Source organism: Sinohyriopsis cumingii, unplaced genomic scaffold, assembly GCF_028554795.1.
Source record: "Sinohyriopsis cumingii isolate HCF-2022 unplaced genomic scaffold, ASM2855479v2 utg001339l, whole genome shotgun sequence".
Lineage (NCBI taxonomy): Eukaryota > Metazoa > Mollusca > Bivalvia > Unionida > Unionidae > Sinohyriopsis > Sinohyriopsis cumingii.
In genome coordinates, this window is record NW_028315985.1 from 626,648 (window position 1) to 653,136 (window position 26,489).

General features: G+C 32.8%; 2 protein-coding genes across 2 annotated transcripts in view; one reads left to right on the plus strand and one right to left on the minus strand.

Moving 5' to 3' along the window:
- The window catches only part of LOC149772614 (uncharacterized), a 419,962-nt gene that overhangs the window by 16,789 nt on the left and 376,684 nt on the right, over positions 1-26,489 (plus strand). The window lies entirely within an intron of this gene.
- Positions 1,653-26,489, minus strand: part of LOC149772615 (uncharacterized) — a gene marked incomplete at its 5' end in the record, with an annotated part of 28,767 nt that continues 3,930 nt past the window's right edge. Inside the window, 3 exons of the mRNA XM_089947559.1 lie at positions 1,653-8,637; positions 12,128-12,261; positions 14,106-14,141. Coding sequence (XP_089803685.1) covers positions 8,458-8,637; positions 12,128-12,261; positions 14,106-14,141 — 350 coding nt within the window. The remainder of the gene's footprint in view (positions 8,638-12,127; positions 12,262-14,105; positions 14,142-26,489) is intronic.

Below are 26,489 nucleotides of genomic sequence, written 5' to 3' on the forward strand. Positions count from 1 at the left end.
AAAATTTAATCCATTATGCTTGGCTTGAGCCAAGAGTCCTGGCCATTTGCTAGTTACAACACGATGCCATTTGTTTTGAATATATGGTCTGAAACTAAGTAATAGAAATGTGTAAAACCAAGACGTTTTGTAAAACTCAACAAATAATGTATTTCCACAACAAAAAAGGTGAAAAAATTAATAAGAATGTATAGTAGTGTGAATTAAATCACAAAATAATCCTAAAAGTTATATCACAAGTACAGAAGTACAGAGTATTACAAATGAATTCCATTGGTGGTCCAAGTGAACTTCAAATTTTAATATGCAGCTGTGACAGTAGCCTGCAATAAGGATCATGTGCCAACAGTCTTGATGTATCATAATGGTATAATAAAAATTATCTTTGAATGAATTCACAATAATTTCCAAGATAATACTTTAGTCAAAGCTTAGTAATTTCAAAAAATAATTTTAAAAAAATAAATTAAATCCCCTCAATTGAATACAACTTGATTCCAGTCAATGTATAATACCACCCCATCCCCCACTTAGCATGAGGAGGTTATTAGCTACACAAATATAGAAATATGTAACTGAGTGAACTTTGGATATGAATCCATACCTTTCACCTTAAAAAATTGCACCAGCAACACTGAAGGAGTGATTTATAAGAATATCATATTTCATCTCTTCATATCTCAAACTGCTTTATGTTATGGAGAAGAGGAGAAATTTTAAACATGCAAAATATTAAGGTGCAACCTTGACTTTGTGGATACCACCCCCAATGTGGTATGTCATAAACATTATCATATGCAGAGTCTGCATCCTGCTGCCTGATGGCTCTAATGTTGCAGTGTTGAATGTAATGTTTGACGGACAATTTAAAATATTGTCCTTGAATATGTCCCATATGTAGTATGCAACACATCATCATTTGATACAAAGTTTCATACATTAACTTCTATTTCGTTTCAATTAATGGAGCAAAGTTAAAAAAATGACCAAAATGGAAAATATTGAGCTGTGACTTTGTTAGACTTCAATTTAGCACCATTACATATGGTAAGCAACACACCTTCTATTAATGTTATACAAGTATAACAACTTTCACACTTTAGAGGCAAATGGCCGTAATGCCTGATATAATTGTGATGGAAACCTAATATGTAATATTTAATTTTTAATATACGGACTCTAATGTGTTTCATGACACAATTTCTATTGATGAGGTGTAATAATAGATGTTTCGTTACTTAATATCCATTCTCTATCAAGTTATGGAACAGAGAGTAAATAAGACCAAAGCAAAAGGTATTGAGCCATGGCTTTGGTACTGAAGACTTGAAATCATATTGTGTCACACAACACTTTCTAATGATGATAATGACCATGGATGCACATCAAGTTTTGTTCCATAAACTAATATGGCTATTTACAACAATGTATACATATACATGCAGCATTCATTAGCAATTTTCTGATATATATATATATATATATATATATATATATATATATATATATATATAGATATATATATAGATAGATAGATAGATCGAGAGAGAGAGAGAGAGAGAGAGAGAAAAAGAAAGAAAGAGAGATTAATATATCGATGCAGAGTTAGGTTTAATCAATAGGTAGATGGAAAATAATTAGGAACACATGTATACAGACACACACACTTTGATTTGTAAGAATGTATAAGAAATTTTATTTCATGAAATAACTGATAAAAAATCTGATTATCCAAATAAGCATTTATCACAAATGTTAATTATAATCTTTTGTTGTGAGGTGCATAGAGAATAAATAGGTAAATTATGCTTATTTGAAGTCAAACAAGCTGCAACATATCTATACACACCAATGATTCAATTATCACAGACAATTTATGTTTTATATCACAGATAATTATTATTGTAGATTATGCAATAATAGATCAATTACTGAATTATCAATAAGCAGTAATTTAATTCATGTATATTCAATCATATGCACAATTGAGCTAATGTATATCTTGAGATTGAAACACCTAAAAGCAAACTAAATGATGGGACTGAACTACCTCTTTTCAAATAGTTCATTGTTACTATTTTGTTTTACATGAGATCATCATGAGATTTGTGACACCGTATTGTATTATTAAAATGTAATATATTGGGAAGCTATATAACATGGTTATCAAGTGGTAAACAATCTTCTAGTAAAATGAGAGGGGCCTTACCAAATTCAGTGAACTATACTGGACAATTTGGAATGTTCTGTTGGCACACAAATGATATAATATACATGTACTACATGGCATACCTTTATAACAGTGGCTTGCAATTGGTTTCAGGATGATGTCATGTAAGACAATGGAGCAATGTCTGTGGCATGGATAAATGTCTGTGTAGGATATCTCGTAATCCTCGATTTAGCGCTAACTTTCAAGGTTTCAGAAATATACTCATTTCCTAGTGATACTGCTCATTAGATATTGTAGTAAAATATGTATAAGATAATGACACATCATCGTCATACCTTCAATCAGACAACCCTTTATATGACAATGTTTGCATTATGTCCCTTCAATCAGACGATCCTTTATATGAGTATGTTTGCATTATGTCCCTTGTTATAACACACTTCACCGAAATCAACTTCTGTATGCAATAGTTTTCCTATGTTCCGTTCAAAAGGAATACTGCAGTTACATCACTAGCTCAACAAATTTTGATTTATGGGCAAAATGACCCATGTAAACTTAATTAAGCATTCTTACCTGTTTTATAATATTTACTTTGATTTTGTGTTCTTGGGAGATATTTAGTGTATAATGATATAATAATTGGGACAAATTGAGATGGTGTTTTAAAAATGCTTTACTTGTGTGTAGAAAGTACTAGACTTAATTTATGACCTGTTTTGTGTTAAAAAATAAATAATTGGAAATGTGGATATTCAGGAAATCAACATATGAATGTACTGTTTTAAGTACGTAAAACCTGTTGCATCCTTCATAACTCATTTCTCAAGAAGTGCAAATAACCCATGGCAAAACACATAAATGTTAATTATACAATATATTGTAAACATATGTGTTTATGGTAAATATGCACAAACTATAATAACGAAGAATAACCTAAAACCAGAAACATAGTTGTCATCCCACTCCAAAACGTATAAAACCTCCCTGGAATATATATATATATGTATTTATTTATGATTGTGTAGAATACATATGTGTAGAATACATGGATATATGATAACACTTTATGCCTTTTTGCTCAATAATAAAACGCCAGGAAACAGAAATTAAGTAGCAAGAAGCAACATATACAGAGCAAAAAGTTAATGATTTTACAATTCAAGCATGTTTTACAACACTTGAATATATATTCAAATTACAAAATACAGGTTTTAAAACAATCAAATAAAATATTCACATGAAAAAACGATGTGTGTTTATACTTACTCATAACTGCAGTAACTGTAATAAAAACAATTATTATCGTATCCCAAATAATTCTCAAAATAAAAAATTCACTCAGTGTCCCTGCTAAGATCAAACGACTGCATGCAAATTATATTCATCATGAGGCAAATATAATCTTGTAGTGCCCTGAATAAAAGTAACACTGAAAATACAGGCATAACTATCAGAAATTAATTAAAAAGAATTCATTGCTGGTGAATTACACAATACATTTGCAGGCTGGATACTTTTAGAATCCCTATGAATCTCTTGAAGAGCAAAAATTTTAAAAAAATTATTTGCATCAATGTTTCAGTCTTTCTTTCATTTGTTGAACCTCAAAATAAAGTTCTTGCAAAAACTGAACAGAATATGCAATTTTTATCTTCAAAGTACATTTAATGACTGATAATGTTATATTCAACTGATGCATGGAATAATGATTTATTTTGTTAAGTGTAGGTTCCATTTCAAAGTCTGAAAAGGTGCAGAATACCATATACACTCAAACATTTTATCATTTCAAAGTCAGGAGACTAACTGGGAGTGAAGCCAGTCTATTCAACACAGCCAATATTCCTACTCTTTTCTTCCAGAAATTTTGTTCATCTTTACCTTGATTATGCTTCTATCAAAACTATGAAAATCATATTAAATAATGCTAAGATATATAATTTCCAAATATTAGACCAAAGTTTTAGTTTAATAAATCACACTGATCACAGTCAAGTTGATTCATTTACCTGACATATTGCTTTAAATGAAAATCTTGTTGACACTTATTTATATTAAAGTTGGTGTCATTTATCTTCCTAGCTCATACATGTATGATTTCTTTAACTACATAAAAAGGGTAAGTTATTCATGCAAGTTTGTGTTTTAATGGGCTTTAATGGCAATTACTTAAGCATCGTAAGTACTGAACACGTTGTAACTAAAATATTTTTTCATTGACTAATTTTTTAAGATGAAGTGCTCTGAATAATATTGGTGTACATGTACACACATTTGACACTATGAAATGTGATATATATTTCCAAAATTATATATAATGAAATATAAATCACACAAGGCAAAGGAACCCACAGATGTATTATGCAATTAAAAATATGAAAAACTTCTGGACTGAACTCAATTAAAGACACAGAAAGAAAGTAGGTAAATAATTCAAACATACTGGATTATTGACTTTCTGACACCTTTTGTTTACTCACACAATATGATCAAATTATTCGCATCTTCTCAAGTTCTGATAGGAGCAAGCCTGGTTTTTCCAACTGCTCTATTTGAAACACAATCAAGTCTGCACATGTTAGTCATGCACTTGAAGAAAGTACTTTACATAAAACTTCAGAAAAATTCAACTTATAAGGTAATTCCGATAAAAATCTTCATGACTTTATGGTATTTGTTGTTTCGAATCATTATCATGACCAGTACAAGTTTTCAAATAAATGCATGATCATGATGATTTGTGATTGTGTTTATGAAGGTTTCAATCAGAAATAGCAAGCAGATGTCCTTTATGATCAGGTGACTATAATATCGGTGGTCTTTGAAAGTGTATGAAAAAGAAATAAAGAGATATAGCTTTTTACATTTATATTTATGTAAATAGTTTTGTCTGTAAATATCAGGAGGGGATACAAATGAGTGAATGTATCAACGGTTGTGTTTTTAAAAAATAATGTAGCTCTCAAATATTTGTTGAAAAAAGCAGAACACATGCACTCTTGTCAGGAGAGCTGATGATATGGTGAGAAGTAAATCTAAGGGATCGTTATGGAAGAATTCGTTAATATAGAGATACTCTGAATAATAATTAAGACATATATCTTAAATGTACACATACTTTTGAAGATTATGTTTGAAGTTTAACTAGTAATAAAATACAATTTGAATTATTTTCACACATGTTATGATAAAATTGTATTGCAAAGCTAAATTTTATTCTTTTCTTTTCAAAAGCTGATGCTGGAGATGTATAATGAAGGTACATAGACGTTACAAGTAGAACAAGATAATCTAAAACTGTAAAGAAAACAATATTAGCTAAGATTAGAAAGATACATATAATAATATTAGATCATGCAGTGTTGAAATCAGCTCCTCATCTTGAATTAGAAAGATCTTACAATAAATGAAGCTCATCTTATACATGCTTTAGTTGTATATGGAGGCAGCATGGAGACATTCAAAAGCACTAACACAACATGGAAAATGCGATACTTGAATGACAAAGATAAGCGAAAAATAAGGCTTCAAAGGACCACTTATATTAGATATACATTTTATCATGGATTGTAACTGAGTTTTGACAGACAGCTTTAGCAGAATTAAAGCTTATGCAACAATATCTGTTAAATGTGAAATTCCACTCTTTGTGTCATCCAGTGGAAGGTTACAGTATTCCAAACCAAGCCTTTTTTGCTCTGGAAGAAAATGTATTGTTGCAAATTTTGCCATGGGATCTAGAAGCATGATTACATTTATTTTACAGACACAGATATGAAATGCACATTGTGTATGATTTAGATTTTGAAGATGTCCTCATTACTCTGGATGAACTGCCCATAATAATTTTGAAATGGTATGCACAATAGAAGAATGAGGAGTTAAAGATGATTGGTTGTTAACCAACAGAAAAGAAAAGAGTGATGGCTGTTCTTAGTGTTTTGACTAACAGTGAAATAGGCCCATTTTTCATTTCACTTCAAAATCAGTACTGAACAATCTCATTCATAGTTGTAACAGACTCAGCTAACCATATGCAAGATCATCTAAGTTCACCTAACTACTATGCAGGGATCTTTTTTATTATCAAACTCATCCGAGATATTTATGATATAACCATATACTGCAAATATGATACCATTCATATTAGAATTGTACCAGTTCATAGTGATATAAAGCTAAGTCAGTCATATGCATGACCATTTTATTAGTAGATCTTTCTCATTATCACACAATTGTGAAACCTTAATGACTTAAGCATATATATTCCAAGTTTGATCAAAGGCAGACAACTATGGCCTCCATAGTACTAACATGTATACCCAATCAAGTTCAAGATATCATTGTTTATATATATGTACTGATATTGTGATTTTAATCCATATTCCAAGTTTGATCAAAATTGGATCTGGAATATGTATTCCAGAGCTATCACAAGCAATTGTTGATGGACAAATACAGCAGCATGTCACCAACTCACTTTGTCAAACGGTTAAATGTACATATGCCCATCACTGTAGTCAAAAATTTAGATGATACACCAGTGTTTCTAAAGGCCTGGTTTGTAAGTGATTTGATCATGTTTGATTAGCAAGGTCAGGGGCATTGATTAATCCAAGATAACTACAGGTTAATCTGTTCAGAGCCCATTCATGTAAATCTGTGAAATTGAATCTATAAATGAATTATTCAATACCATGTAGTAATTCCTGGGGTAGGGGCATCTTACAGTATCAATAGTTTTGCATGTATACTTAAGCAAGGCACTGAAGATTAGTAGAATGACTAAACAATAGACCAAATGATCTGATGACTGATGACAGAGAGAACAATGAAGTGTCCAAGACTCATATTTTCTTGTTTATGGAGTAATCAAGCATCCAAGTTCACCACAAAAAGTCAACTGATTTTCAGTGCTTCCAAGCAGTTCGGTATTTCTACTGCCATGGGGGATAAGTAGCTGCATAATGAATTCAATGATGACAAAAAAGAATGAGAAGTTGCTTTGAAGTGGTCAGCACTAAGAAAGATAGATTAGATGACTATTACAATGTGTACGGAAGACATATGATTTGCTATGACAGATTTTAGTGTGTGTGTGTGTGTGTGTGTGATTTAGATTTTTAACGTAGCTTTAACAATTCTTCAGTCATATCGCTACGATGTCTGCAATGTGGCAGTTTATAGTAATGTCTAGCACTGGGGCATCGTGCCGCAGACATGTAGCATGATGTCCCACCCAGTCACATTATCCTGACACCGGGCCGACCACTCCTAACACTAACCTCTTAATGCTGAGCGCCAAGCAAGGCAGCTGTTAGTACCATTTTTGTAAGTCTTTGGTATGACTCGGCCGGGGATCAAACCCACGACCTCCTGCATCCGAGGCGGACGCTCTAACCACTAGGCCACCGGAGCGGTAGACATATTTTATTAGCGACATTGACAACAATGTGATCTGAAAGTTATACCATGCTTACAGGCAGCATTGAAGACTGTTTCATGTTATATGGATTCATTTCCATTTTTATGAATGTATGCACATAATTAGGACCAAAGTGAAATCAGTACTATGTAAGTAAGTATTATGTAAGAATGTTTTATATCCTTGTCATGAAATATACAAATTCTTCAGAGATATTCGCACTGACTGTCAATAACTCTTGGTATGTAGAATGTTCTTTCCTTATCATATAACGTAGATAGTGATAATGAATTCACAGATTTTTCTCCTCAAGATAATCAATGGCATTAACAAACCCATAATATAGGTCATAACACAATTTTCTTCCAATTTGCAGCTTATTTTTGTTGGTAAATGGTACTGCATTATATATAGCATAAACAATATGATTTTTCCTTCTGTTATTGAAATTCTAATATCTATCTCATAAGTTTGGAATATCCAAATATATTTATTATAATGCTATTAAGAATATTTTCATTCTGAATAGAAAATTGCATGCAACGTAGATGAAAGTCATTGACATATCATTCATATTAAGGTCAATTATTGGGGATTTATGAATATAAACAGTAAGACAAGTATACATAAAAAAACTAAATTTCATATTTATGTGTACAGAATAATCACAATTGTATAAACATATATATGGCTTTAAATAACTTACGCCCTATGCCTGCTTTGTGATGTATAAATCAGATAGAAAATGGATGCATTTTTTGGGGTACATCTAGACATATTTCAGCAAGGTAAATCATGGTCATGATAGCTATAACCGAAATTATGCTTTCTTGACTCTGTTATATTCATCTGTGTATTAATTAGTCTTTGCCTTTTCATTCTCCTCGTCACTGTCAGGCAGAGGTTCACCTCTCTTGCCATAGGCAATCTCTGCATATTCTGTACGGTTCTCCAAGCCATGGATGACAGGCTTCCCAGCCTTGGTTGTAGGAGGACTAAACATCAGGTCAGCGTAATGCAAGTCATCCTTGTTTACCTGGAATGAGTGAATTTGTAGTGACAACAAATATTTGAAGTTCTACATGTTTCTAAAGCAAATATATATTGCACACAGCAAAGACAGTGAATAAATCAATAAGAACTAAGTAATAACTAATCGATAATGATTTTTCAGACATCTGGTACATGTATTAATGGAATATATAAATGTATTCTATATAAATATTGTATTATTAATTTTATCTACCAATACTGTTTATGACTATAGCAAATATCATTAATCAATGAGCTATTTTTTTGGGGAACACGTTGTAAGTCAATCAATAATGTTTACTGAGGAACAAAAACATCTTATAAGATGTGTCTAAGTGAAAACAAAAATTTCTTAAGAATAGTAATATTAAGATATTATCCAAAGGTAAAACAAGAGATAAATGTGGGCACAGTTGCACTCACCTGTGCATTTGATATATCAGTTTGCATATTTGTTTACTTCCTAAATTTAATTATTGACTCAGTAGAAAAAAGATTAATTCCTGCTGCTTGACAAGCCTTTGATAATTTTAAATCTGAGATATAGTGAAGAAGATTAATCTTGGTACTTCATTTGAAAAAGCTTTCTCTTTTTAGAACTTCAATGGTCCATGGACATTATTTCCTAAGATCAATATGACCAAAACCCAAGTATTATTCAAATGATTTCCTAATCAACTGCAAAATACACCCTCATATAAATAGTGTTCCTGTATCAAAGCAATATGACTGAATGATAGTCTTCAAAGTTTGATATTTTTCACAAATGTCCTTCATTTTCAGGATGATAGGCATATGATCTGAACTGTCTAATTCTAATAACTTTAGAAAATTCCAGGCATAAAATTTGACCCTTGATCAGACTCATTCAGAATTGATTTGTGAACAACAAGTGAAAAAATAAAATTATGAAAGTTTTTTTTTCTCTATGGTTTAATATTTAATATTTGTGAAAGGATCTGCCTCTGGAATTCTTAGTCGTCAGCAGGTAATGTTTGCCTGATTTGGTCTTAGGTAAGGGACTGACGCTGTCTACCATTATTTTAATAAATGGTTCATCAAATGCAGGAATATATTGCTGATGAACCCTAAATATTTGTGCTTTCATATTATTTGAAAAGTGTGTCAAGATATACAGTATTTATAAATATACCTAGGGTCTTCAGCCAAATAATAATAATTCAAGATAAGTCTTCTACATGCCTAAATAGCCAACCACGTTTAGGGAATAGACTAAGAGTTTCCTGTTGGCATGACATCATAATAAATCAGGGACTTCGATCTCCATAGTATCAGTTACAAGTCGACTAATCACACTCTTATATCCAGCTAGATCATAAATAAATATCCCCTGTGGGTATATAAGTCACTGTTCTTTCAAAATCAAACTGTAACCTTGACTTCCTAGAAATAAGATCATGAGGAATAGCTAGGTATTTATTTATGTTTATATGTTTTTCAATCTGTAGCAATCATACATATTGAACCATATTGTATCAAACATACTGAACCATTTATTCTCATAATAAGTGCATGCAGGAAGAAATAAAGAGTTTTGGTCAATCACATCAGAAGTTCAGTTCTTAAAATTCAGGTCTGGAAGTGCACACATAAGAGCTGTATGATTTTTGTTTAGGGGAAGACATATTGACAAACAAGATTGTGTGAGTTAAAATATAATCTTTAACTATACAAACAGTATTATTACAAAGGTTGCACTTTTTGCTCAAGGTAGGTTTTGATGTCCCTATCTGGGACACAACATCTTTAACTCTTCGACTAATATGATTTGTCAGAGATTTTTAAAATCAGAACCTATGTGTAAAGTTGAATGTGCAGACTGTAAATTATAATTATTTTCATCAGAATTTCACTATTCCTCCTTCATTCTGCATTTAAATTCCTCTTTCTTCTTTTTCTCTATCCAGCTATGTCTATGTCCCTCTTCTCTCTCTCCCTCTCTTTGAATATGTATTGCTCTCTCTTCTTTTTTCTCTTTGCATCTGCTTCATTTCTCTTTCTCTTTGCAATTGTATTTCACTTCCCTTTTTCGCTGTATCTGCATTTTCATTTGCCTCTCATTTCTAATCTCTATTTCTTTTTTGTTTTGGATTTCCACCACTTCTTTCATAATTGGAAGCTTTCTTTACTTTATTTCCATCTGATTTATAACTGCCGTTCTTTTAAGATCCTATCAAAAGCAAATAACTATTTACTAATTAAACAAAAAACACTTGAAAATTTTATTTCCGCCAAATACTGAATCAAAATATTCTTTATCTTTTGTTTCATTAAAGAAGCGCTCACATCAGAAAGATCATTCTGATAATGTTTGGCAAGCTGAATCCAATAGTTCCCTCTCAAAGACTCTAACTCTACATTAGATGACATTGTACGATCATGTTAGCTTCACTAAAGAATTGTTAAGTATGTGAAATAAATTACCAGGATCTATGTCAACTTCAAATCAAACTGTATTTAAATTTAAAAGACAAATATTCAATAAACTTGAGACTTTTTCAGATTTTTTTATTATCGTGGACGAGCCCACACTTTCTTTTATGACATTATGTCTTAAACTAATTAACAGAAAACGTAAAGCCATCAAGTTTAGTAAAATTCAACAAATGATGTATTGCCCTAGAATACAAAGAGAAAATTAAAAAAAAACTTACAGTAGTGTGAATTAATTCTCAAATAAACCTAAAGTTTATCAGAAGAATAGTGTTGCGAGTGAATTCCAATATTCAATGCGCTGATGACGCAGAAGCCTTGGATCAGCTAATGTGCCAACAGTCTTCATATATCGTAAACGACTTCTCTCAAATTATATATGAACACAACTAACAATGATTTTAAAGCTGAACACAAATTAGGACTAGGTAATAATGTTTATCTTAAAATTGACCTTGACCATAACAAACTCAATCATCTAAATTGAAAATTACCACAACCTTTAAACATATTTATTTCTAGAATATTCTAAGGTCATTATCATGGCTGGTGTTAAACATATATTGCATTAAACAAATGCTTATACGGCAATGACCAGGTACTGAGCAAGAACCAATCCTCATTCATAGAAAAAATATAATAACACAAAATAGATTAAATAATTATACAAGTACTGTCTTATGTCTACACCCATTTTCAAAGTGTAAATAGATCAAAGAGGTTTTGTTTGGTTCATAATCGGAGTTGAAGTTTGTATATCATACAGTTATCCTTTTTCATGGGTTTTGCATGTGAGCTATCATGCAATCCTCTGTGATCTGGGGACACCATCATATGGGGTTATAAAGACTTAATCTGGATAAGATCAGAACTTTAAACACCTATGATAAATCTAGTTACCTATTTGCAGTGCCAGAATGAGAGGATATGAAAATTGTGAGTATTTGGTAAAGCTGATGGGAACTGACAAACATAAATGCAATACAATGGGCTTTAATGTAATTGCTGGAAAGTTTTCATCCATGAAAGTATCTACATACCACATTCCCTGCTGCTATTCCTGGATTTTCATACACATTCTCACCAGGGGAATCCATGTCATTTTCAACATTCTTGTATGTATTTTCTTTATTTGTACTTCTTTTACCAAAGGTAGCATTTTCATAGATATCTCCTGAAAAGCAAAGATATGTCTTTGTGTTTTGAGGTTATACCAGTAAATCCATGCACGTGCTTTCAGTGGTATATTATTGATGTTTCGGCAAGATCTAATTAAGGACAAAGTACAACTTAACAATTCCAGTTTTGAAATATAAATATTCCAAGTTTGAAATCAATCTTTCTAGAGACTGGATATATATGAAAGAAAATAAATAGAGGCATAAACCAATTTATGTTCTGAAACCATATTTTCCTTTGCTCCTTTATGCATTTTGTCCAGTCAGTTAAATACATATAAAGAAAAAGTCCATCTTGACATTAAGGAGTATTGAGTCCAGTACAGTATTACCTTGGAGGTATTGGTGTTGCTGAATAGCCATGCTCTGCTCATTTACCTTAATGCCTGGACCTGGGTGTTCTCTACTCTTCAGTTTATGTGTGACATTTTACAGAAATCCAACAGCGACAAGCGATTAATGAATATCAGTTACATAACTGAGCTATAACCATGAGCTATAACTTGATATAGAGTCACAAAAGAATGCACAACATGACAAGATGAGATTGCTTGTGGATTGCACTCACTATTTGAACAGAAAAAGTATTGACAGTACTAACTGTCGATATTTCAAAGAAATGTTGAGGCATCATTTATTGTTAGATATATGATGAGGAATAAAAAAAAAAGTATCATAAATTGTTAGAGCATTCGCCTCCAATGCAGTAGGTCACATGTTCAAAGCCTGGACGAGTCATACCTAAAGCTTATTAAAATTGGTACTAACAGCTACCTCACTAGGCACGCAGCATAAAGAGGTTAGTGTTTGGACTGGTCAGCCTGGTCTCAAGATAGTGAGACTGGATGGGACATGATGCTTTATGTCTGTGGCATCATGCCCCGTTGCTAGACATGTATAAATCCTGTCACAATGCAGACATTATAGCAATAAAACTGAAATGATTTTAAAGCTATTTTAAAATGCCAAATCTCACAAACACACACACACATTCACACACGTGACACTTTACATATTAAATTACGAACCCATATAATGTAAGTGGGTTTAAAATATTAATTGCATTAAACCATTCATAAATAAATCATTATCCTTGATTAAACATTTACCTCTTAATCAAATATTCATTGATATATGTATGCATGCATCTTATGACTTCAAGTATCAACATTTTTCATTTAACATCAAATAAATGTTCACCCCCAACATCATTAATCTCTGTCAGCTATTTATTATTGTATTATCTTCATTGGCCCAATTTAGTATTCTGCTTGAAAAATGTTTGATTGCTCACATCACATAATACCCTATTTAGGCTAGTTTGTAAACCAATCAAACATGGAGAAAGGACAGATATATAGAGTGTTATAAAATTCAAAGATAGTTGTGAATATTCATTGTTAACTTAGATGCCAGATCAAAATAATATTGTGTACAAACCTAACAAATATATAGTAAGCTGGCACTTGCATAGAACAAGCAGATGTGGACAACTTTATTTAATAGTCTAACCACAATGGCAGTCCTTACATCAATAACACTACAATAAATTAAACCTTTCCTTGTGACTAGTTTTACTGATAACTGTAAAATGTGAATTGTATTAGCATAGTCATGACGGCAAATAAGGATGGCAATGTGAGCTATATTTTGTGATTAAACAAGGAAAGAGAGACACAGTATTTAATTAATTTTCAAAAATGTTCTTTATAAACCACATGAAATCAATGAAGAGCACAAACGATAATACATTTTTCATGATTAATAAATTATAGTTAAAAGATTGGTTTGAAAAGACTTTAATTATATACTGCATATTAAACATGTCAAATATACATACCTCTTGGCACTTTACCAAGTTTCCCTTTGGCCTCACCTACAATATTCAAATACTTTCATCAGGGAAATTCATAAAAAGATAATAATTTAAGTAAAAGTATCAAAAGTCATAGAAGGCCCTTAATAATAATAATAATAATAATGCTTTATTTATAGAGGGTGACTCATTAGTCAAGGACTATTCTCCCTTGAGGCCCTCTTAAGGAGAGTATAACAATGCACATTATATGAAGATGGCAATAATTACTGTTTATTTTAACATGTTTAGTATTAAAATACTAAATTCCATTATCTATTAGAAACACATACATGCTCATGATATCTTTTCTTAAATAATCTAATATTTTCAGCAGATTTTACATGTAGTGGAAGCTTATTCCACAGAACTGTACCAGAGTATTGAAAACTCTTTTTAAATTTATCTGTTCTTGGTTTTGGTGCTAGAAGGTTTCCATGTGATATTGATCTCAACTGGTATTGTGCTGAAAAAGGCCTGAATAAGTCTTGAAGATACTCTGGTGCAGTTACATGTAGACATTTATATAAAATAACTGCCTTGTGAAAATCTATCCTGTCATATATTGTGAACCATTTGAGTTCTGTAAATAATGCTTTTGAGGGATGATCAACAGATGCATCTAAAATTACACGTGCTGCTCGTTTCTGAAGTTTATAAATCCTGTCAAGCTCAGATTTGGCACAGTTTCCCCATACATTAGAACAATAATCCATTGTTGGAAGAATATATGACTTGTAGTATAGACTGCGAGTTTCCATAGGTAAATATTTCTTGATTCTGCTGAGAAGGGCAATTTTGGATGACAGTGTTTTACAAAGCTTATCAATATGGTCATTCCATAATAAATTATTATCTACAGACACACCTACAAGCCTTTCATGTTTGACATTTTCTAATGGATGATTATTTATTGCAAGAGACAGTTTTGGGTTCCCTGACTTGTGTAGCTTTTGTGATGTCCCCAAAATTATACATTTTGTTTTACCTTCATTAATTACCATCCTATTTTGTTGTGCCCAGTTTTGGACTCTGATAAGGTCTGAGTTTAATTTCATTTGGATAACTTCAGCATCAGAACTAGACGTATACAAAGTTGCATCATCTGCAAACAAATCTGTGTTTGTGGATTCATTATTTAATGGTAGATCACTGATATAGATAAGGAAGAGGAGAGGGCCCAAAACTGAGCCTTGAGGGACTCCTGAATGAATAGTGCGAGTTTGAGAGCTAATATTGCCAATGCTTACTTGTTGAGACCTTTGGTTTAGGTATGATCTAAACCAGTTTAAAGAAGGATTGTCAAATCTGTAACAGTTCAACTTTTGCAGCAGAATTTCATGATCAACAAGATCAAAGGCTTTCCTGAAGTCAAGGAAAACAATCCCAGTCATATGTCCATTATCCATTTCCTTTAGCCAAAGATCAATTAATCTGGTAAGTTCTGTTTGGCACGAGTGGTACTTTCTAAATCCTGATTGAGCTTTATGAAATAGAGAGCATGTTTCGAAAAATTTATAGACCTGAATGGCTACATGCTTTTCAAACAGTTTTGACGATACAGGTAGAATTGATATTGGTCTGTAATTTCCTGGATCCTCCTTTTCTCCTTTCTTAAAGATAGGTGTAACCTTTGCACATTTCAGTGTTTCTGGAAAATTACCACTCATTATACTTAAATTTATGATATGCGTTAGTGACTTTGTTATTACTGGTGCAGCAATTTTAAGAATTCGTGGACCAATACCATCCAATCCAGAGGATTTATTAATATTAACCTTAATTAGCATATCAAAAACATCAGCTTCACTAACATTAGCTACTGAAAAATAATTATCATCAGGAATTTTAGCTTTTATAAATAATAGAACAGCATCAAGTTCAATTGGGATATTAGTCTGGTTCTGAATACTCTTACTGGAGATGCTTATGAAGAAATTGTTGAACATTTCCACAATGTCTTGTACAGATGTTGCTATATCATCATTTTACTTAAGTCTAGGGGGAAGACAACTGTTCTTGCGTGGGTTCAGCTCTTTTAGATGCTTCCACAATGTTTTGGTACTCTTACTTTCATTAATAGCCTGTTTATAGTAGTATTTATAAAGGAAAAGGTATATAAGCAAGACTAAATATGTGTTTGGTGCATGGATATGTGTCAAGGTCAGCAGACCTGAGGAAGTATTCATATGCAACATACAATGAGTTCTTTTGCCCAGCATGGAACACAATACACGTGTCTCATCATATTTAATACCTACCCCTGCTTTTATGCTTTCCATCTATTTTTACCTATAGAGTGAGAATTCAATGTACAAAAAGTTGGATATATGTATAGCATTGGTTTAGTTCATCTAAGAATATTGACAAATTGGTGCATGTGAAAACAACATAATAGTTCATGACTTGGTGTCACATTTTGAAACAATGAATATTAGTAAAAATAAAATCAACCAAATGCATATGTAATACACTTTGAAGAAAATGTTTCATAAACTGTTGATTAGAATTTATGTTGTCAAATAATTTCTGAATTAGAGAATTCTTCAGAAGATTTTAGCCATTTACATCTCTATGTTTATAATGTAACTTCTTAATATGTTGGTATAGCTTAAGAATTATAATCCAATAATCACATGTTCAATACCACACCAGGCTGGAACAACTGCTTCCCATTATTATTTATTATCTTTTAATCAGAACTAGATAGTCTGGATTGTGCTGATGTGCCAATAACCATAAATATGCTATATTGACACATACATTTATAAAGATGCAAGTTCACAATGGGTTTTCAAAGTTATGAACTAAAAATATTGTTCATCAAGGGAACGAAACACAGCCTACATATACAAAACAAACACTTCAAATATCGACACAACAATCACGACTCCTATATTCTAGAATCACTAGGATAATTTACAACATATAACCATACAACTGTACAAGGGGGCCCCGAGTGGCCAAGAGGTCTAAAGTGATCTCCGTTACGGATCATTGCCATCTCACCTCTGTCTGTTTGGGTTCGAGTCTCGGATTCAGCCAATGTGGGTATGTGAGAAAGCTTGCCAGTAACTTCTCGTGGGTCGGTGATTATTTTCAGGGTTTTCCCGGGTTTTTCTTCCACCATTAATACTGGCCACCATGTATAGCCTATCATGTGCTGAAAAATAGCGTTAAACCCTACAACAGCAACAGCAACAACAACAACTGTACAAAGTTCTGCAAAAGCAATTGATGAGTGGAGTTTCAAGTTTATCAAACAGGACCAATATATTATAACTTATTTCTTAGTTGTGAGCAAAGGACAGAAAAACAGTGACCTATTTCTTAGTCGTGAGCAAAGGACAGAAAAACAGTGACAATTGATTAATGCCATCTCGGATTTGGTAAATAAATTATATCCTAATTATATCCTGGTGGAGTTATGCTTGGAGGTTCTGAAGGAAAGATGTAAAACAATTGTGACTTTGTTGGATAATAATAATAATAAGAAATACTATAGAAACATTAAAAATGAAAGTATTTTCTTAGTTATTAGTGCAAAGGTTGTATGTCATGAAAAACTGATTACTGGCTATAAGATTGCAGTGAAAAGGCAAGATTTTCTTAAATTGGGACAAACTCCACATGAATTTTCATTTGTAGTAATGAGTATAATATTATATATATATATATATATATATATATATATATATATATATATATATATATATATATATATATATATCTGTACCTCTTTTGAGTGCATCTGAAAATGCCTTTAGTGATGGAAAATCCTAACAATGATGCATCATTGATGTGCTGATTTAAATTACTAATCAGTATTACTAATTGATGATTTCTTATTGTGCTTACAGTAGCTCTAGCACAATATCAGTTCAGGTATATTTGGTATCACTACCACACCAATGATTCCAAGATTACATTTTAATAAACACGTACATAGCAACCATTTTATTTTTCAATTTACTGCTGCTGTAGGTTAACATATAGATAGATACTAACTGGTTAAAAAGCCTTTGACATTTTTTATGCTTGCATATTATAACCTTTTTAACCGAACAAAGTTTACAACTTTTTAATAATGGAGTTTAGCTGGAAACATGTGAAAAAAATCCATGAATTAAATTGTCCTGGCTTCTTCCTATTCATCACCATATTTTGCAAAATAAAATATCAGGAATTATTTAATTATTTTAAATATTTAGCTGAAATCATTTAATTCAAGTGTTTACAACTTTTGTCATGGATCACAGTACTCAATAAAATGCTAGTCTGCAGATTTCATTTACTTTATATTCACAAAGTTGTGTTAGAGTTTTGTATGTATAACTACTGTTGTTAGGTGGAAAGAAGAAATACCAAATGTAAAATTGATCAACAATAAAGATCCATTCATCTGTAAGCTGTAACAAGCATAAAGTAAGTGTATTAATTAATTTACAATGTGCAAAAGTTTACCTTTTACAGTCAGCTACATGCAACAAACGATTCTAACTTGGTAGAAAAAGTAAATTTGAAATCGACCCAAAACAAGAATGCAACATGGTTTCAGTCAAACATTTGTGTTATTTCAGAATACTGGGTTATGTCTGAATCATGACAGTGTCATGTCTAGCTGGAAGGCTAATTTGGTCTAACTCAAGCAGCAGTCATGGATTGATGGCTCACACTGCAGTTGCCTTATCTTTTGTATGTATGTTTGAAAGTACAGTAAATATAAAAGGATTATATTCTAAAATGATTGATACAAATTTTGAGAAGAAACATGCTGTATCAGATGGAACTCAGATGTCTGACACACTAAAGCCATTATGTAAATAACTTATTAAAACTTATAAGCGATATATTCTTAAATAAAATGAATAAGTAAAGTGTGAATGAAAACAATATTGATCCATGATCCAGCTATATTTCACGTATAAGTGACATATAAGTAATGCATGCCTTTACCAATTGAGTAAAAGTATGTTCATGGACTGATTGTCATTTTCTAACAGCTTGTGTGTGTGTGTGTGTGTGTGTGTGTGTGTGTGTGTGTGATTTAGATTTTTAATGTAGATTTAACACTTTTTAAGTCATATCGCTATGATGTCTGCAGTGTGACAGTTTATAGTGACCTCTAGCACTGGGGCATCATGCCACAGACATGGCATTATGTCCCACCCAGTCACCTTATCCTGACACCAGGCTGACCAGTCCTAACACTAACCTCTTAATGCTGAGCGCCAAGTGAGGCAGCTGTTAGTAACATTTTTGTAAGTCTTTGGTAAGACTCGGCCGGGTATCGAACCTGTTACCTTCCGCATCCAAGGCGGATGTTTAATCACTAGGCCACCAGAGTGGTAATAGCTTATGTAAAATAGTCTCAAATTCATTGTTTATTGAAAAATACATTTCAACTTCATCACATGTGCTACTGCCATTTATCCTTCCCAAAAGTGTATCTCTTTTCAACCAAATATATAATTAGTCACATCCCAAAAGTGTATCACTTTTCCACCAAATGTATAAGTAGTCACATCCCAAAAGTGTATCACTTTTCAACCAAATGGATTAGTCACATCCCAAAAGTGTATCACTTTTCCACCAAATGTATAATTAGTCACATCCCAAAAGTGTATCACTTTTGTCACAGCCCAAAAGTGTATCACTTTTCCACCAAATGTATAATTAGTCATATCCCAAAAGTGTATCACTTTTCAACCAAATGTGTAATTAGTCACATCCCAAAAGTGTATCACTTTTCCACCAAATGTTATAATTAGTCACATCCCAAAAGTGTACCACTTTTCCACCAAATGTACACTTAGTCACATCCCAAAAGTGTATCACTTTTCCATCAAATGTTATAATTAGTCACATCCCAAAAGTGTATCACTTTTCCACCAAATGTTATAATAAGTCACATCCCAAAAATGTATCACATTTCCACCAAATGTATATCAAATGTATAATTAGTCACATCCCAACAGAGCATCACTTTTCCACCAAATGTATAATTAGTCACATCCCAATAGAGCATCACTTTTCCACCAAATGTATAAGTAGTCACATCCCAATAGAGCATCACTTTTTCACCAAATATATAATTAGTCACATCCCAAAAATGTATCACTTTTACACCAAATGTATAATTATTCACATCCCAAAAGTGTATCACTTTTACACCAAATGTTTAATTAGTCACATCCCAAAAATGTATCACTTTACACCAAATGTATAATTAGTCACATCCCAAAAATGTATCACTTTTCCACCAAATGTATTATTAGTCACATCCCAATAGAGCATCACTTTTACACCAAGTGTATAGTTAGTCACATCCCAAAAATGTATGACTTTTCCACCAAATGTATAGTCACATCCCAAAAGTGTATCACTTTTCCACCAAATGTATAATTAGTCACGTCCCAAAAGTGTATGACTTTTCCACCAAATGTATAATTAGTCACATCCCAAAAGTGATACACTTTTGCACCAAATGTATAATTAGTCACATCCCAAAAGTGTATCACTTTTCCACCAAATGTATAATTAGTCACATCCCAAAACTGTATCACTTTTCCAACAAATGTATAAATAGTCACATCCCCAAGAAATAAAGGAAAAAACCTAATCATTATCTTTGCAGTTTTAAAAAGATTCATGTTCAAATAAAAAGTGATGATTTATACATATCAATGATAGAGTAAAGCAACATTATTTTTGTAAGTCTTTGGTATGACTCGGCCAGGGATCGAACCCATGACCTCCGCATCCAAGGCAGATGTTCTAACCAATAGGCTACCATAGCGGTAACAGTTTATGGAAATAATAGTCTCAAATTCATTGTATTTGTGTAAACTGCAAACTTGGGATATAGGTGAGCATTTACAAACACATACATTGCAAGCTGTCACCTTGAACATTATTTTCTCAGTTTCCAACATTACATTATCTAAATGATTTTGTCTAGCACATTATTATTGGGAACTAAATGTTCAACTGTGTATATTATTTGAATGGGACAAATTTTTTGGATATTGAAAAAGTATTTGATATTGCAAAGAGGTTTCAACTGTTATGGTAAACATCCTGCACCCAAAAAAATGGTTTATGTAAACATGATGATAATTTAGATTCGGCCACACTTAATCACCAGTTTCTGGAATTATTGATAGTCTGAAAGTACAGAATTATTCTATACTGACTGGTTTCCTATGGCACTGTTCTTTTCTTCACAGTTTGTTTACAAATATATTGTATGATTCACATGCTGTCAAAAGAATTTGGGAGTCACTCTGCCTTTATTTATTAACTGAAGTGGAATGATCGTCAATTCTAAATGTGAACTACATTGCTTGTGATGAGCTGAAACCTGCTTTTATATTTAGTTGTATTTGATGATAATGGATCCTCTTTCGATGTATGTTTCAGAGAATAGTTTTATTACTGAGGTAATATATTATGTACATGATGGTCACTCTTTTTTATTTCAACTAAAAGTTAGATATTGTTGTTGTTTGAAATTTGCTTGTTCAGAGGAGCAGGTTTGTGTATTGGAATAATTTCACCAATTGTCAAGTAAATGATAGTGTATAAGGTCGGAGCTTATAATTAGCCAAATTGATGACCTATATTTATATAAGGACACAAATTCTGGACAGGTATATTGCTGGGGGAGGGGTCAGTTTTTATATTCATTGTGTTTAATGGGAATTCGTTCTTACATATAACTTTATAAACCGAATGTATATGTGAATTATACTTCATTTGTGAGTGAAATGCTACCTGAAATGCCCAATTTGCAGATACAATTTGATAATAGTTGTTCATATTTATATAACTTTTAAGTGACTTACATGTAAATTATTATTCTCTTATGAACCATGTATAAGTAATGAAGACAAGTGATCCATACACCATGCATAGTTGGGTTGTTTTCATAATGGAAACTGCACATACTATTCTAATCCTTCCAGCAATTACTTTCACAAGCAATCTTTAGATTCAGAAGCAGAGGTCTTAAAATTAAATGTAAAGTAATGTTTGTTTCACATATAGCTCAGTTACCTTTTTCATTTAGAGGAATAAAACATATTGTCCAATAAGACATAAGTTTCTGAGTTGACATCAAGATATACACTTATTATAAACTGAATACATTTTTTGAAACATCGGAGAATAAAACATATTACAGGAAACTAAAATATGGGTTCACTACCTACAAATGATACTCTGACAAAATTGCCATCTGCTTGAGGATAGCTTGACAACATTTCAGGCTGCTGTAATAGGGTTCAACGGTTAGATGCATATATTCAAACTGCAGCAAATTTTGGTCAATGGTAAAATGAAAATCTGAAAATGGAAATTATTATCAAAATCCTTTGATGCAGGAGTCATTATGGACTTTGATTTTCATGAAAGAGAGACTGGTAAGTTTGTTCATAATCAAGCATGAGATGGTGACCTCTGAAATTCCAACGGTACCATTTAAAGACGAAACTTTTTTCCTCTTTTTCTTTTAATTTAGGCAGATAAAAATGTAACACTTTCATAATGCAAAGTGGTTCATTTTAATCATCCCTCACATATGTGACTGAGACTAGGGCATTTAGTACGACCAGATAGGTTATACTAAAAGCAGTTGAGTCTTTGTCGGATGTCAGGGTTGATAAAGAGAGAGATTAAATCAGAGTTATCAATGAATCAAAAGCAGCCCTTTTCCATTGACAAGGTCTGAATTTAAATCCTCATCACTTACACCAGGAAGAGAACAAAGAATGGTTTTAGGAGGTCAAAAATCTCAATAAGCTTCACTCATAGCATCATAATGACTTTGAAATAAAGGCCAAGGAATCATTTCATCCCATGAGTCCTTTTTCACTAACTTGTTGCCTTATACACTGTCCTTGTATGTAGCACAGGCATATTTAGCACTTCTTGGTAGATCATTGCCATCTCTATACTTAAGTGTATATGTTCAGTATCAGTAATTTATCCAGATTTCCCGTGGAGTTGTCATGAGATTTCATCAGAACAGAACATGTCCTTTTAGTCCTTACATCAAAATGTGGCAATTCTAATACACTCTACCGAGTCCAACAAAATATTTAATTGTTCAATAGAGACCTCTGGATAGATTCACATTGATGCCTGAATACCAGACTTGCCATAGCTGCAATATAGATACACATAATCAACATTACAGGAAAGGCAGAATGCACATTCATGTTCATTTGAATTTGATTTCTTCTGCATAAACTAATGTTTCCACTCATTAGTGAATTCAATATGTTGTTTTGCTAATTTGGCTGTCTCTATGTTTAGCATTTTAGCAATGGGAGATAATGCATAATATCTCAACTAACTTTAAATATGAAAACCAAACTGATGAAAACAAATTCTGTTCAGAAATATTTTTATAACAATTTTGAGTAGGTGGGAAATTTAAATGTATGACACGAGGTATTGGAGTCACCCCTTATTTTGAGTTATAAACACATCTAGCTGGGAGCTTCAAATGATGTATGAATGTTATATAATATAATGTACATGTAACCCAATCCTGTGAAAATATTATTATGTAGACATTTGTTGTTCATGAAACTTAAAACACTAAATTCCTATTTGAATCAAAGCAAGTAGATATAAGAGAAGCATATCCAATACAGGATTTTAATACTAACTAATTTTCAAAGTTACAACTCTTGCACAAAATCGAACAACTATTTTACTGAATGAAGTAACAACAATTAAAAACTTTCATTCAGTTTAATGGGTATTTCTTGTATTTTGATATTATTTGGGTCAAAGACTTGGTAAAATTTCCATTTTACGTGATTGATGCAACTACTGTAATTGAAAGTTTTGGCCAATTGACACATTTTTCCCATAAATGTGCCCTAGTTAGGGAAGCATAGTCATTGTGACCAAATATTTTAATCCCATGTGAGCACAGTTTAGGTAGAAATAGGCTAATGTCTCCTTTGATGATATTCTCTATTTTTGTCGTAGGACAGCCTATCTCAATATATGTGTTTACACATATTGACCTGTCCATTAATTAAAAATGATATTGTTCTGGTTAGGCTGGCTTTTCTTAAAACATTCATGCAGACAAGTTCATTATCCTTGGTGACTCCAGTGCTGGAGTTGGTGCAGTTACCAAATATATCCAGGATTTATTAGCAGAAATTTGACTGACAACTGCATTAAAAAAGGACTCTTTCAGCTGTGAAAATTTGGTAAACATATCCCTTCCAATAACCATCGCAATGTTTTGCCTATTCAATCCAAAAGGGAGTGTTGGCATGCAGTGGAGCTTCAAGTACTGGGTTTTAACTGACTACATCGTTGTCAGGTGAAGGGACAGGCAGGATGGCCAAGTGTGAAAGGCCATGAGAAGTGCAGGATCCTGGACATATCACATAGTCTTAGTCTCCTGGTTCAATGCAAACTAACAGAGCACCAAAAGGCACAAAATGTGCCTTAAGAGATCAGGGTCCTCAAATTGAAACAGAAGAATGTGACTAACAACTAACAATTGATACAAATTCTAACAGCATTACAGACAACTGGGCATCCTTCAGAGACCAAGTGCATTTAACAGAATCAAAAAATATCTCTGTTCCACCAAACATAAAATCATGACTGGTTTGAAGAGAATAAATCTGACATAGGGAAATTGCTGAATGAAAGACATTGGCTCAATAATGCCTACTTAGACAAGAGCACTACATCATCTTAAGGCAGTCATCAGCAACATCGAGAGGAATATTCCATGTAAACTCAACAAAAGTTTGGCCCTTTTGATGGAGCACCAAGGCAGATGAGATTCAGTCCTATGTATTCAAGGATGACACTAACACCACATATAAAGCTTTCAAGACACTCTATTGATCAGTCAGAAGGATAATTGCCAGTGCTAAATGCTGTCAGCATTGACAATGAAAACTACATCACAGATTACAACATTTTCCTCAATCAACAATAATGAATCAGTGAAGAGGCAAATGACTGACTGCCCCAAGGTGATATCAGCAGATCTCTTGCTGAACATCCACTGCTGACTGAAACTGAGGAATCAATTACACTTTAAATGATGGAGAACTGCCTTCATTATAAAGCACAGTTTTTGCAAGAATTCTGCTGAATTGCTTTGTGCATCATATTGATCAAGGACTTCTAACTCAGAGCCATTGTTGCTTCATTAATGGACAATTGATAGCAGACACTGATTTTGCAGTTCACTGACTCCAAGAGAAATACCATAAAGTGTCCTAAGATTGAAATAACAGTCTTTGATGTGACAAAAAAATCTGACACAGTATGTCTTCAGATGACCAAGACAAAAGTATGTAGCTCAGAGAAATTCATCATAATGGTTTAGCTGTTTGACAATAGCATGCTTGCTCCTGTTGCACATGATTTATTCATCTGAACTAGTCCAGTCTCCAGTGGAGTGAAGCTAGGATACATGTTGGCTCCAACATTTTCTCTATGGTGTTCTCTACCATACTAATAGATGCCTTACATGACTATGCCATGGAGGTCAATATCAGACACCCAACAAATGGAACACTCCTCAATCAGAGGAGACTACAGGGGAAGGCATATTAATAGCAAGTGACTATACTTGATCTTCTATTTGCTGATGAATGACAAACTAGAAACCGCTCCGGTGGCCTAGTGGTTAGAGCGTCCGACTCGGATGCGGGAGGTCGTGGGTTCGATTCCCGGTTAAGTCATACCAAAGACTTACAAAAACGGTACTAATAGCTGCCTTGCTTGGTGCTCAGCATTAAGGGGTTAGTGTTAGTACTGGTCGGCCCGGTGTCAGGATAATGTGACTGGGTGGGACAACATGCTACATGTCTGCGGCATGATGCCCCAGTGCTAGACATCATTATAAACTGCCACATTGCAGACATCGTAGCAATATGACTGAAAAAGTTTTAAAGCTACGTTAAAAATCCAAATCACATCACATCACATGACAAACTGAAATCTAACAAACAACATAGTGTTGGCCATTTTTCTTCAATGTTTGTTAATTTTAGTCTTAGACCAAGTACAAAAATGACAGAATTGATGAAACAATCTGCATAGTGGACAAGTTCTCCTACCTTGAGAGTATACTGTCATGTCCATTCAAGATTGACAACAAAACCAAAGCCTGAGCTGCAATAGCAAGGATGACGTTTGGCAGATTATGCACACTTGTGGGAGCTTAGAAGCATCAGTGTGCATATAAACATAAAGGTCTACAAAACCATTGTGATGCAGTATGCATGCAAAACCTGAATGATGTACAGACATAATGCTAAGGCACTGAACCATTTTGACATATGCTGGCCAGTGAAAATTGATCAGGACAAT